At 49.2% G+C, this 13,292-nt stretch overlaps 1 protein-coding gene across 1 annotated transcript in view; it reads left to right on the top strand.

Annotated features, from left to right (window-relative positions):
- SETD2 (SET domain containing 2) overlaps nucleotides 1–13,043 on the top strand; it is a gene marked incomplete at its 5' end in the record, with an annotated part of 34,653 nt that extends 21,610 nt beyond the window's left edge. Inside the window, 10 exons of the mRNA XM_009080763.1 lie at nucleotides 1,653–1,701; nucleotides 1,825–1,827; nucleotides 2,242–2,422; nucleotides 4,752–5,427; nucleotides 5,818–5,952; nucleotides 6,079–6,218; nucleotides 7,205–7,316; nucleotides 11,486–11,566; nucleotides 11,680–11,781; nucleotides 12,882–13,043. Coding sequence (XP_009079011.1) covers nucleotides 1,653–1,701; nucleotides 1,825–1,827; nucleotides 2,242–2,422; nucleotides 4,752–5,427; nucleotides 5,818–5,952; nucleotides 6,079–6,218; nucleotides 7,205–7,316; nucleotides 11,486–11,566; nucleotides 11,680–11,781; nucleotides 12,882–13,043 — 1,641 coding nt within the window. The remainder of the gene's footprint in view (nucleotides 1–1,652; nucleotides 1,702–1,824; nucleotides 1,828–2,241; nucleotides 2,423–4,751; nucleotides 5,428–5,817; nucleotides 5,953–6,078; nucleotides 6,219–7,204; nucleotides 7,317–11,485; nucleotides 11,567–11,679; nucleotides 11,782–12,881) is intronic.
- Between the last annotated feature and the right edge of the window lie 249 nt (nucleotides 13,044–13,292).

Below are 13,292 nucleotides of genomic sequence, written 5' to 3'. Positions count from 1 at the left end.
TGCTGGAAGGGAACAGAGCAAGGGCTTGATACAAGCTGGAATTAAACAAAAAGGAATTTTTATTACAAGCTCCAGCACTGGGTCTGTCCCTAATGCCATAAAAACCCTGGATATCTACTGTAGGATCCTGAACATCTAGGATAAAATGGGATTAACACTGGATCAGGATATTCCAATGAAAAATACAATTGAACATGGAAAGGTGCTAACCTAGATCCTAGGGAAGTTTTAATCCTCATTCCCAGCTCTTCTTCCCTTTCTTCCCGCTATGCCATCTCCTCCTGGAGTTGCCAGGAGCTTCATGATCATCTTGTTCCACCCCCTGCCATGGGCAGGGACACCTTCCAGGTTGCTCTAAGCCCTGTCCCACCTGGCCTGTGACACTTCCAGGGATGGAGCAGCCACAGCTGCTCTAGACAACCTGTGCCAGTGCCTCACCACCCTCAGAGCCAAGACTTTTTTCCTCGTATCCAATCTAAGTCTACCCTCTCTCTTCAAACTGACATTCCCTTGTCCTGTCCCTCCAGGGTCTTGTCCCAAGTCCCTCTGCAGCTCTCTTGGAGCCCCTTGAGGCACTGGAAGGGGCTCTGAGGTCTCCCTGGAGCCTTCTCTTCTCCAGGGTGGACACCCCCAGCTCTCCCAGCCTGGCTCCATGGCAGAGACTCTCCAGCCCTCAAAGCATCTCTGTGGCCTCCTCTGGACTCACTCCAGCAGCTCCACATCTTTTTCTGTTGGTGCCCCAGAGCTGGATAAGCAGAGAGTGCCGAGTTGGTTGCCGTAGAATGGGTGGTAGGTGTTGGTGATTGATCTCAGCAGCTTCAGTAGGTTCTTGGTCAAAGGTTTTAGTCAGAGCTGGGAGTTGGCATTGTGCTCATTTCCTTTGGGATGCTGCTGGGGAGCATCATGGAAACATGGTGGACCCTGTCCCCAGTGAGGCTGGAGGGCGCTGGGAAAAGCCCAGGGATGGTCCATAGGAGAAGGGTGAGCAGATGACAACCACCAGTACCATCTCTGTTTCTCCAAGCTGATGAACCTACAGGTGTCCAGCCCCATGGAATATCTCCAGGTGGAAGGACCTGTAGGGATTACCAAGTCTATCTAACTCCCTGCTCCTTGCAGGACTACCTAAAGCTCTCTTGAAGACCAAGGCAGGTCTTGAAGTGCTGGTGGTAGACACATCACTGTGGTGCCATTTGAGGGCAAGTCAGATCCTATGTTCAGCTCAGGGCAGAGATCGGTGGCTCAAGTCCCTGTGGGAACACCAGGAAGGACATCTAGGTAAAAACCCACGATTTGTACCTGGGCAGGAGCTTTTTTAATTGCAAAACTCATTTATTCACAATTTCAGCAGAGCTGCAGATCCAGGTGCTCATAGCCCATGGGTGGGATGTTCCCTGTGGGTTCTGCAGCTCTTCCTGCAGCTCTTGTCACTAAATCTCAGCTAAATCCATCGAACATCAAAGGCTGAGCAGAGGAAATATATAGAAAGCACCACAATAATTTGCCTAAAGGCAGAATTTTCCTTCAAGAGACACTTTTTGGGTGGGTTCTTTTCAATGGATGATTGATGTGATGATTCTTGTAGCCCTGCAGATGTTGGGTTGGTTTTGTGGGACTCAGGAATTCTGATCCTGCTTGTGGCTTCTCCACAGGAGGTTTATCGCATCCCGAAGAAGAGTCAAGCAGAGAAGGAGAACAATGGTATGTCCTCACCTTTTCCCATGTAACCCCTTAATTTTCCTAGTCTGGGATGTCCAGGGTTGTTCTGCCTTCACAGCTCAACATTCCTGTTCCTTGGAATAAGTAAGGGAGGATAATCCCCAGTGGGTAGTGGGACGTGTAGCCCTGAGGGTGATATGGGGCAACCAATAACATAGAATCATGGAGTCATTGAGGTTGGAAAAGCCCTCCAAGACCATCAAGTCCAACCATTCCCCAGCACTGCCAAGGCTACCACGAACCGTGTCCCCAAGTGCCACATCCACATGGATGTTAAATCCCTCCAGGGATGGTGACTCCACCCCTGCCCTGGGCCGCCTGTGCCAGGGCTGAACAGCCCTTCCCAGTAGGAATATTCCCAATATCCACCCTGAACCTCTACTGGCACAGCTTGAAGTTGTTCCCTCTTGTCCTATCACTTGTTTGAATGAAGACTGTTGAACAATATTGAAACACCAAGAGAGGAGTTAGAAATACTCTGAATGACAAAAATTCCCTTTTTTCCCCTATTTTTCCCTCCAGCTGACCGTGGGAGAGAGCCTGCTGGCCTCAGGGATCAGACTCCTACACCCAAGAATCCCATCCTGAGCAGGGAGAGGGATCCTGAGAGGCAGAGCCAGAGCAAAGAGAAGAAGAGACGGAGAGACTCGTTGTCTCCTCCATCCTCAGGCTATGAGCGAGGAACAAAGAGGCCAGAGGACAGGCAAGTAGGCTGGGAGCAGTGGTGGCACCTCATCTGCCATATTCCTGACTAAAATCCCTGGGAAAAGTGCTCCTAGGGAGCATACAGGGCTGGGAAAGGGAATTTTCATGAAGGAATCCTTGGTGTGGTGAGTGTGTGCCCTGCCTGGGAGTTAGGTGTCTGCTTGGTGGTTGGTGGTCTCTCCTCTGGGATAAGCTACACTTTTATCTCCAGGCATGTTTTGGGAATGAGGTGGGTGATGTGGAAGCTGTGCCAGCTCTTGCACAGAAGTTTGGTAGCATAGATTCTCAGAGAAATTTGGGTTGGAAGGGACCTTAAAGGATCTCCCATTCCACCCCCTGCCATGGGCAGGGACATCTTCCACTAGCCCAGGTTGCTACAAGCCTTGTCCAGTCTGGCCTGGAACACTTCCAGGCATGGGGAATCCAGGAATTCCAGCTCATTCCTTTCTCCTCCACCTCTTCCAAGTGCACTTGGGGATTATTCTGAATTCAGAGAAGCCTGGAAGGAGTAGTGCCCCAGCCAAATAGGATTTCTAAAATCTAAAACTTCTTTGACCAATATTCCCCAAATATATATTAGTAAGGAGAACAGTAGAGGTGGGTGTGATCCCACTAGCCTTATGCCCTGTCTCCTGCCTTCCGCTGGGAATGTTGGCGTCACTAGCCGTGGCTGAGAAGGCAGCTCTTCATCAAGGAGAGACAAATACCATGAGTCTTGCAGCTCGGAGAGATTTGAGATCATGCCAAAGGCAGCCAAATCCCATGGAATTTCCTTTGAAGTCAATTTTCTGTTGTCCCTCTTAAATAGGATCTAAAGCCACTTGGTAATTAGGGAACAATTGGTGGTGAGTCAGCCAGAGGAGGAAACTTCAGTCCTTGGTTTGAGCAGTGCTGGGAAAGTTGGAAACATCTGGATAAGAAATCAGAATGTAAATCTATACCTCTGGAACGAGGCATTGAGAGGGTGGAAACATCCCTGAGGTCTGAGGAGAGGAGTAGAGCTCAGGAATGGTGAGGGAGATGGAGAATGGAGTAATTAAGATAAATTTGGGATTATTTTAACCAGAACAAGCTCATTTTGAGGGGGAGGAATTGGCTCTCTGCTCTTCCTTCTGTGGCCACGTCCTTGAGCAGCGAAAGACTTGGATGTGCCATCCTTCCCTGGGGATGTTCTGCCACTCTGACTTTGTTCTCTGAAGGTTTTAATAAGGCAAAATGACAAAAGAGATGGAGAGAGGAACACTAAACCCTCAGTTTTCCCACTCGATTGCTTCTCCTCTAAACTCTCTATGAAAGCCTTTAATGAGGGAAATCAAACTCTCCACATCAATAAGTTTTACATTATCCTGCAGCAGCTCCTCTGGGAATGCCAAGAAACAGCTGAAGTGTATCTGTTGGTAGCAATGTGCTTTTGATATGTAAATGCATCCCAGAAGCATAGGATATATGAATTATCCTGGATCCATTACATGAAGACTGCTAAGCATTTTTCCTTGTAATCCCTGTTTTACCACACTCCTAACGTCTCAAAATATCCACTTTGATCTGGAATTTTCCTTGGTTGAGCTTTGATCAAGTCCTTAGGCTTTTTTTTTCTTTCCTTTCTTTAATTCCTTGGAAAAGTCCCTCCAGCTGCTTCACAACTCAGGATGAAAACTCTTATTTTTTGAAGCTGAAGCTGCTGGAGAGGAGCAGAATTCCAGGCAGAAATGTGCTGCTTGTCATTCCCTTGTTTTTCATCCTGTCTGCAGCTCCCATGTGGGAGTTCCTTGGACAGGAATGCTGGGGTGCTCATCCAGTGCTGATTTTGAGGAGGAAGGTGCCATGGTGTGAGCTGCTCCTGCTGTTCATGAGCCTCTTTCCAAACCCCTTGGTGGTCCTGCTTTGGGTAAACATGGCAGAGGGTCTCCAGCAAAGCCTGTTTGGGGGTTACCCTGCTGATTCTGCCCTCTCCTTGGGTTCTGTCGGCCTTGGAGATGTTGTCTCCGTCTCTAGGTATCCCAGTGCTGCCTACCTTGTCCTTCAGACAACTTCTGTGGCATCTTTGCATCTCCATCAGCACCACACTGAAGTTAGTCGATCCAGTGGGACCATTTAGCTCATCCTCTGCCCTGGCTCCTTCCTCATAGACCAGTGGATGTTTCTCCTGTCTCTGAGTTGCCAAAGTTGGTCAAACAGCTGGGAAGAATGACTTTTTAGGAATTACTGCTGCTGCTGTTGGCCATTCCAGGTTTTCCACCAGCAGTGGTGGCCCTTGGACTGCTGGAGCCTTGGAGCTGGAGCTTTCTGAGGTCTTACAACCCGTTTTCCTCCCCTCTCTTTCCCAGGTATGACACCCCAGCATCTTCCAAGAAGAAAGTCCGACCTAAGGATCGCAACAAGCTGACCACGGAGGAGCGCCGGAAGCTGTTTGAGCAGGAGGTCGCCCAAAGGGAAGCCCAAAAACAACAACAACAACTCCAAAACCTGGGAATGACATCCCCCCTTCCCTATGACTCCATGGGCTACGGAACACCCCACCACAGCTTCATTGGATACCCCCCTGGATACCCCATGCAAGCCTATGTGGACCCCAGTAATCCCAATGCCGGCAAGGTGCTGCTGCCCACCCCTACCATGGACTCTATGTGCTCTCCAGCAGGATATGAGCACTCCCAGACTTTGGTTGGGCACACAGTGGAACCCACCCTGGCTACTCCTCAGCCAGTCCCAGTAGTCCAACATGTAGCAACCACGATGGAGGTGACCACGCCTCAGTATGTAGCACAGAGCGACACAGTGGTCCACCAGGAAGCCAACGTGGCTGTCCTGCCTGTGGCCACGCCGGGAGCGGTGCAGAGCCAGAGCTATGGAGTGTGGGATTCCAGCCAGCAAACTGTGGCTGTCCAACAGCAGTACTCACCAGCCCAATCCCAACCAGCCATCTACTACCAAGGACAGACCTGTCAGACCGTGTATGGGGTGACATCACCATACTCACAGACCACTCCACCCATTGTGCAGGTAACTTCTGTCTGGGACATGAAACACACGTGGAATGAGGTGAACCAGCCTGGAGCTGGGAAAAACACTTCAGTTCCTCACTCTCTGAACACTTGAGTGACTCCCTCTGGAGTGGGACTCTTTGTTAGGAACTGCAGTGATAGGATGAGGAGTAACAGGGATAAATTGAGAGAGGGAAATTTAGATGAGATTTCAGGAAGAAGTTTTTTACAATGAGGGTGGTGAGGCACTGGTGCAGGTTGCTCAGAGCAGCTGTGTCTGCCCCATCCCTGGAAGTGTTCCAGACTGGGTTGGTTGGGGCTTGGAGCAACCTGGGCTATTGGAAGTTTCACTGTATCTCCCAGGAAAGGATTTTGGGTAAACCCAGTGATTCCCTATGCTCCATTCCAGAGTTATGCCCAGCCTGGGCTCCAGTACATCCAGGGCCAACAGATCTACACAGCTCATCCCCAGGGAGTCATCGTGCAGCCACCCACAGCAGTGACCACCATTGTGGCAGCTGGGCAGCCCCAGCCCATCCAGCAGGTAAGGATTGGTGGAGCAGAAGGGATTGGGAATGCTTTTCTATGGGGTAAAGAGTTGTCAGGGCTGTTTTGACCTCTCTCCTGACTCCTAATATTTTCCTCTTCATCCCTTTGGTGCTGTTTGCAGCCAGAGCTTGTGGTGACCAGTAACCTCCTGGACTTGCCTCCACCTTCTCCTCCAAAACCCAAAACCATTGTCCTCCCACCTAACTGGAAAACCGCTCGAGACCCAGAGGGGAAGATCTACTACTACCACGTGGTGACCAGGTGAGTATGGGAAGCACTGAACCATGTCCCCAAGTGCCACATCCACGTGGCTCTCACCCGGAATGTTGACTCCACCTCTGTCCTGGGCAGGCTGTGCCAGGGCTGGACAGCCCTTTCCAAGAGAAATACTCCCAATATCTAACCTGAATCTCCTCTGGTGGAATTTGAGGCTGTTTCTTCTTTGTCGTGTTGCTTGTTTCTTGGGAGAGGAGCCCCACCTCCACCTCTGGAGCAATAAATATGACTTTCCCAATGTTTTCCCAGCACCTTTGCCATTAGTTTTGGAAGGCATTTTTGGATCAATCCCTATGGACTAGTCTAAAATGACAATGAATTTAAGACTTCTGAAAAGGATTCTTTTAGATGTCCAACTCTGTGTGAGGTCCATATGGAGATCCACCTTTCAGAAGGGATAAACTGGAATATTTTCTTCCATGTCCTGAGTGTGTTGATGTCACTGCTTGTTCCTGGCACACATTTCCCTGTATCCGTCAGTCTTTTCAATCTCCATTTTGGACTCCTTCCTGCTGTGGCACGTCAACAGCAGAGCAGGAAACCTTCAAACACCTGGAATAAACACAGTCAAGCAGGAATTAGTGGGTTTTGCCATGGTTTGGAAGTCTTGGGATAAGATGAGGAAACCCAATGGAGCCTTGATGCTCCTCAGTAGTTGTACCTTCCCTGGGGTCTCCGCTGCGGTGTCTCCCATCTTTCCCTCCAGATTGTCCCACCTTGTAGGAGCTTCCCTTGATCCCAGACTGTCACCAGGGATAGAAAATGGTGAAAAATCCCTATTTTAAGATCTTCTGGCTTGGTTTATCCTTCTCCAACATAGAAACCCTCAAACTGATCCTTAGGAACAAGACAAGGTCTTGAGTTACACCGTGTCAGGAATTCTGATGGCTGATGATGTCCCAGTTGATGGGACAGTCAGCAGCAATCAGTAACTTCAAGAGGCTGACAGTGGTCTGAACTCCTTTCTCTAGACAAACCCAGTGGGACCCTCCCACATGGGACAGCCCAGGGGATGACACCAGCCTGGAACACGAAGCCGAAATGGACCTTGGGACTCCGACGTACGACGAGAACCCCATGAAGGTGAGTGTGGGCTCAGTGAGGGAGACTCACACCTCTGAGACACACCACAGGTTGCTGAGGTCAGTGTGGACTTGAGGAGGTGACAGAGGGACACAAGTGACTTGAGATATGTCCTAATGGCTCTGCTGGCCATCCTTAGTGCTTGGGGTGTTCCAGCCACGGCTCAGGTGGACTGAGCTTCTTCAGCTTCTTCTTCATCAACTTCCCTGTTGCTGCATTCCAGCCTTGTGTGTGGAGCTGACTTTGTGGCCAAAACCAGGGAAATGAGGGTGAAGAATGTTGACATAGGACAAATTAAAGGTGTATCTTGGGATTCCTTTCGGATTATTCCCTAAAAAGCAGAGAAGATCAGTGGAACTAAAGGTTTGTTGGTTTATAACTCTCAGGGAGGAATTCTCTCCCTGCTCAGGTGCTCCCACATACCTGGGAGGGATTTTCCTGGAGGGACTGAAGATGTTTTCCATCCTACAGCACCCAGGAACATCCCACTTGGCTGCTGTCACATTTCCATGTGCTGCAGGACCCTAAGGGTTAACCCAATCCTTGGAAATGCCTCAGGCAGGATTCCTGGGGAGTTCACTCCCAACTAAATCCCTGGCAAACAGTATGAAGTCAGAGGCCTTTGCTTCCACAGAGAAATCCAGAAAAGCCTTTCCAAGGATTTTTATCTCTAGATCAGTGTCACATGTACCCTGTGACATTCCCTGTGTTTCTGGGATCTTGTGGGTTTTGGGGTTGCAAATATTGAAGGATATTGGGATTTCTCAAGCAAGCCTTCATTTTGGGCTTTAAGTAAGTTTTTATTCAGCTGGAATAGCTGGAAAATGCATCCCTGTGGAGGGATGAGTTAGAGCTTAGTGATGTGGAGCAGCTGGAGATTTTGGGAATATCCCTGTGAGGATGAGGACAAGATGCTGAGGAGGTGTGGGCTCTCCTTGAGAGAGCAAATAGAGCTGTGTTGGTGCTTTCCAGCTTGGGAATCGTTTTCCTATGGATTACTGAGGGTCTGGGCACTGCAGAGGGAGCAGCAAGGAAAGATACTTCCATAAATGTGGGGTTTTATCCCAAGAATTGGGATAAAAGGGCTGCTGAGGACTAGGGTAGCACTCCAAGGGCTTCACCTCCGGGCAGGTGTGAGTTGGCTCTTCCTGACAGGTTTTGCTGCTCATTCAACCCCCAGATCCTTGGTTTTAGGTGCAAACCTTCTGAATCCGTGAATCCCTCATTCCTAAACAAGCAGTGGCTTCGTGGCTCTGTGATTCTTACTCATTTCAGAGCTTTAAATCCCCTTTTCCTTGGCCAGGAGAGCCTTAAGGTTGGGTTTTTCCAGGCACTGAATTCCCATGGTCATAGCTCTCTGCCTCCACCCTGAATCACAACCACATTCCTTGGATTTTTTTACCCTCCTCCCCATCCCACACCTTTTCTAAGAGGGATAAAACCCACCCATGAGGGATTAAAGCCACCATCCAACAGCTGCTGCTGCTATTCCTGGTTTTCCCTGCCCACAGGGGATAATTTTGATGGAAAGGCACAAGCGGTGTGTGAAGCCACCATCCCTTTTTAAATCCCTATTTCCCTTTAAAGCACATTTGGAATCCTATTTTTCTCCTTGGAAAAGGGGTTCCTGAGGCAGTGACACCAGGCTGAATTCCAAAGGGTTTGCATTCCTGGAGGATGGGAAAAGCCTGGAATTGTGGCATGATGGAGTGTGTCTCTGCTCCTTGGTACTCCATGGAAGGGCTGGTGTCAGTGGAGCAGATTCCAGGTGCTGGAGGAGAAAAGTCTAGTCAGGCTCCTCTGGATTTCTACACACATTTGCATTCTTGATCCCATTCCAGGCTGGTTTTCCCTCAGGACATCTTTGTGGCTTCTCTGTCCCCTTTTCCTCTGGAGGCTGATAAATGTGGACACTTCCATTTAGGGGCTTTTCCAGTGTCAGTCTTCCTGGAGGGCAGCACGGCTCTGGATTATGGGAATGCTTTGGAGGGGTCACAGGGAAAAGCAAAAGCTTTTTTAAAGATGTTTTTATATTAAAGTATTTTAATTTTTCTAAATATAAGGATATTAAAAGATACTTGATAAGATATTAAAAGAAAGGTGACTTCTCCTAAAGTTAGGAGAAGTTCTCCAAGGAGAAACTGGCACCTTTGTATGAGGAGGAGCTTGGCAATAGAATTTGTTTCTCCTCAACTTTCAGTGCAGATTTTGACACTGATTTTCCCCCTCATCCTGCACGGAGAAGGGTTTGGGAGTGGATAAGGTGATGGAGAAGGATTTGGGTATGGAGAAGGGTTTTGGGGTGAAAAAGGATTTAGGAGTGGAGAAGGGTTGGAGAATGGAGAAGAGTTTGGTGAAAAGGATTTGGTGGCAGAGAAGGGTTTGGTGATGGAGAAGGGTTTGGGGAGGAAGAATATGGAGAAGGGTTTGGGGATGGAGAAGAGTTTGATGGTGAAGGATTTGGTGGTGGAATAGGGTTCGGAGATGAAGAAGGTTCTGGTGATGGAGAAAGATTGAGCAGGGGAGAAGGGTTTGGTAGTGGAGAAGGATTTGGGGATGGACAAGGGTTTGAAGATGGAGAAGAATATGATGGTGGAGAAGGGTTTGGTTGTGAAGAAGGTTCAGGGGTGGAGAGGGATTTGCTGATGGAGAAGGATTTGCTCATGGAGCATGGAAGGGTTTGGTGCTACCACCATGCCAGGGCCACTCTGGGAGCCATCCAGGAGCCTTCCAGAAGCCATCTGCTCCATGAGGAATGATCCCATGGGATCCCATGGGAATGATCCCAGCCTTTGGAATTGGCAGCTGAGCTGTGTCTGGAACACCAAGCTTTGATGTCCCTCTGGCTCCGGACAGCCCTCAGCCGTGCAACATCCCTGTCATGGTTTTCCTTCCCATGTCCATTTGATTCCAGGGTTTTGCAGCTCTGCCCTGCAGCCAGGCCCAGTTTTAGGGCTTGAAAGGGATTTAAAGTGTTAAATACTTCAAAAAATTTGGATTCTTTTTTAATTCAAAGACACTTCAGGACATCATCAAAGAGCAGAAGGAGAAGGGAAAACCTCCCATGGCATTCCAAGCCCTTGACAAGTCCTTTTGCTCTTCTCATCCATAAAATCCAAGTGGTGATGAGCTGCAGTTCCCAAACCTGTCCCAGAAAACCATGCTGTGGGAGAGATGCTGCTTTTTTCTTCCTTAGACTCCAGGGTTGGAGTCACAGGCTTGGGATGGGCATGTGTAGGAGGAGGGTGTGGAGCTGGCAGGGATGTGCTCTGGGGTGCAGCCAGAGCTGCTTCTGCTCCATTGGTACAGGTGGAAAACTAAATCAGGGATCAGGGAAACAGCCAGAAATTCCTAGAAAACTCCCTTTATCATGACTGTAGCAAAGGATAATCCATGTGAATGCTTGTGGAGGGTCCCAGCCCTTGCAGGGACCCAGTGCAGGTTGCTCCCACTCTGGAGCAGCCTGACTCCCCCAGGACCTTTTTCCAGCTTTTTTTCCAAAGCAAACAAGAACAAGGAGCAGTCCAGGTGCCTCCACAGGAGCTGTGCTCCCAGTCCAGGAGTGACTGCAGTGTGCTGGGAATTGTGCTAGGACTAGGCTGGAAAGCATGTTGGGACCAATCTGGGAGGTGGCAGGATCAGGCCAGGAAGTGCTGGGACTGGGCTGGGAAATGTGCCTGGATTGGGGTGAGGAGCATGCCAGCATCAAGCTTGGGAAGTTCACAGGAATGGGCTGGGAAATGCCTGGTTTGTGGTAGGGAACGTGCTGGGATTAGACTGGGAAGCACACCAGGAATGAGCTGGGAAGCATGTCTGGATCAGGCTGGGAAATGTGTTGATACTGGGCAGGGAAGTACCCTGGGACTGAACTGGGAAACTCACCAGGACTGCCAGGATTGGACTGGAAAGTGCACACACACTGGGCTGGGAAGCTCATGGGACCAGGCTGGGAAGTTGCTGGGATCAGGCTGGGAAATGGTTGGTTTGAGGTGGGGAGTGTGCTGGTATTGGACTGGGGAGCTCACTGGGAAAGGTCTGGGAAACTCATTGGGATCGGGCTGGGAAGCTCACCAGGAATGACTGGGAAGCATGTGCTGCCCACCTGGCTGTGGGGCAGGGTGGGGACAGGGACAGAGAAGCACTGACATCCCTCCATTCCCTCTCTCCAGTCTTCCAAGAAGCCCAAGACGGCAGAAGCTGACACATCCAGCGAGCTGGCCAAGAAGAGTAAGGAGGTGTTCAGGAAGGAGGTGAGTGTCCCCAGGGCCACCAGCCAGGGGATCACCAGGATGTGTCACCCTGGGGGTGGGATTGGGTGGGATGGTGGGAATGGGGAGCTGGATCCAGGTGTTGTCTCCCGCAGATGTCCCAGTTCATCGTGCAGTGCCTGAATCCGTACCGGAAACCTGACTGCAAGGTGGGACGGATCACCACCACCGAGGACTTCAAGCACCTGGCGCGCAAGGTGGGGATATGGGAATGTGGAGGGACATGGGGGGACACGGAGGGTACAGGGGCATGGGGACGTGAGGAAATGGGGAACAGGAACACAGGAACGTGGGAACATGGGGGGGCACAGGGACAAGGAGGGGTATGGGGACATGGAGGGTACAGGGACACAGGGATGTGGAGACATGGGGGTACAGGGATGTGAGGGATACAGGGACATAGGGGTACATGCTGACAGGGACATGGAGATATGGAGATATGGAGTGGTACAGGGACACAAGGGGTACAGGGACATGGGGATACAGGGATGTGAGCACAAGGACAAGGGGGACCCAGGGATATGGGGACACAGGTACAGGGATGTGGGGACATGGGTACCAGGACATGGGGACAAAGAGACACGGGGTACAGGGACATAGGGATGTGAGGGTACAGGGATGCAGGGATGTGAGGATACAGGGACATTAGAGGAATATTTGGGAAAAAAATAACAAAAATAGTTTGGGGAATGATAGGAAATATTTTGGGGAAAATAATGGATATTATTTGGGAAATAATAGCAAAATAATTTTGAGGAATACTTGGGAAATAATAGCAAGTATTTGGGGATTAGCAGCTAAATAATTGGGGGAATAATAGGAAATATCTGGCAAATATTTGGGGAATAAGAGGCAAATAGCTTGGGGAATATTTGGCAAATAATAGCAAATACTGGGGGAACAATAGCAAATTAATTGTGAGAATAATAGGAGATATTTGGGAAGTAATAGAAAAGTAGTTTGGGAAATAATGGAGAATATTTGGGGAATATTTAGGGAATAACGGGATATATTTGGGCAATAATAGGAAAAGAGTTTGGGAAATAGTTGGCGTGTAATAGGAAATATTTGGGGATTATTTGAGAAGTATTGGAAAAGTAGTTTGGAGAATAATGGGAAATATTTGAGGAATAATGGGGGAATATTTAGGGAATAAGAAGAAATATTTGGGCAAGAACAGGACAACAGCTTAGGGAATATTGGGAAAAAACAGGAAATACTTGGTAGTAAGAGCAAAGGAGCTTGCAGAATTCCCAAGCCTGTGCTCAGTGGGAATTGTGGGATTCCCTGTCCCCAGCTGACCCATGGAGTGATGAACAAGGAGCTGAAGTACTGCAAGAATCCAGAGGACCTGGAATGCAACGAGAACGTCAAACACAAAACCAAGGAATACATCAAGAAATACATGCAGAAATTCGGGATCCTTTACAAGCCCAAAGAGGACACAGACCTGGAATAGCATCTAGATAACCCCAGGACCTCGGGATCCCCAATTCCCACCAGGATTGGCCGTTTGAAACCACCAACCTGTGAATTTATTATTATTACTGATTTTTTTTAAGGAAAACTAACTCTGTTTCCAACCTGAGGAGCAGCCAAGCTTTCCCAAGCCTGGCTTTCCCAATCCAGGCTTTCCCAGGCTGAGCTTTCCTGGCTGTGCTCTCAAGCTCTGTATTATATTTTAACCTCTATGTGAATATATGGAGAA

This window comes from Acanthisitta chloris, unplaced genomic scaffold, assembly GCF_000695815.1.
Source record: "Acanthisitta chloris isolate BGI_N310 unplaced genomic scaffold, ASM69581v1 scaffold16358, whole genome shotgun sequence".
Lineage (NCBI taxonomy): Eukaryota > Metazoa > Chordata > Aves > Passeriformes > Acanthisittidae > Acanthisitta > Acanthisitta chloris.
The sequence above is the reverse complement of the archived record's forward strand: the minus strand, read 5'-3'. Positions and strand labels throughout refer to the sequence as shown.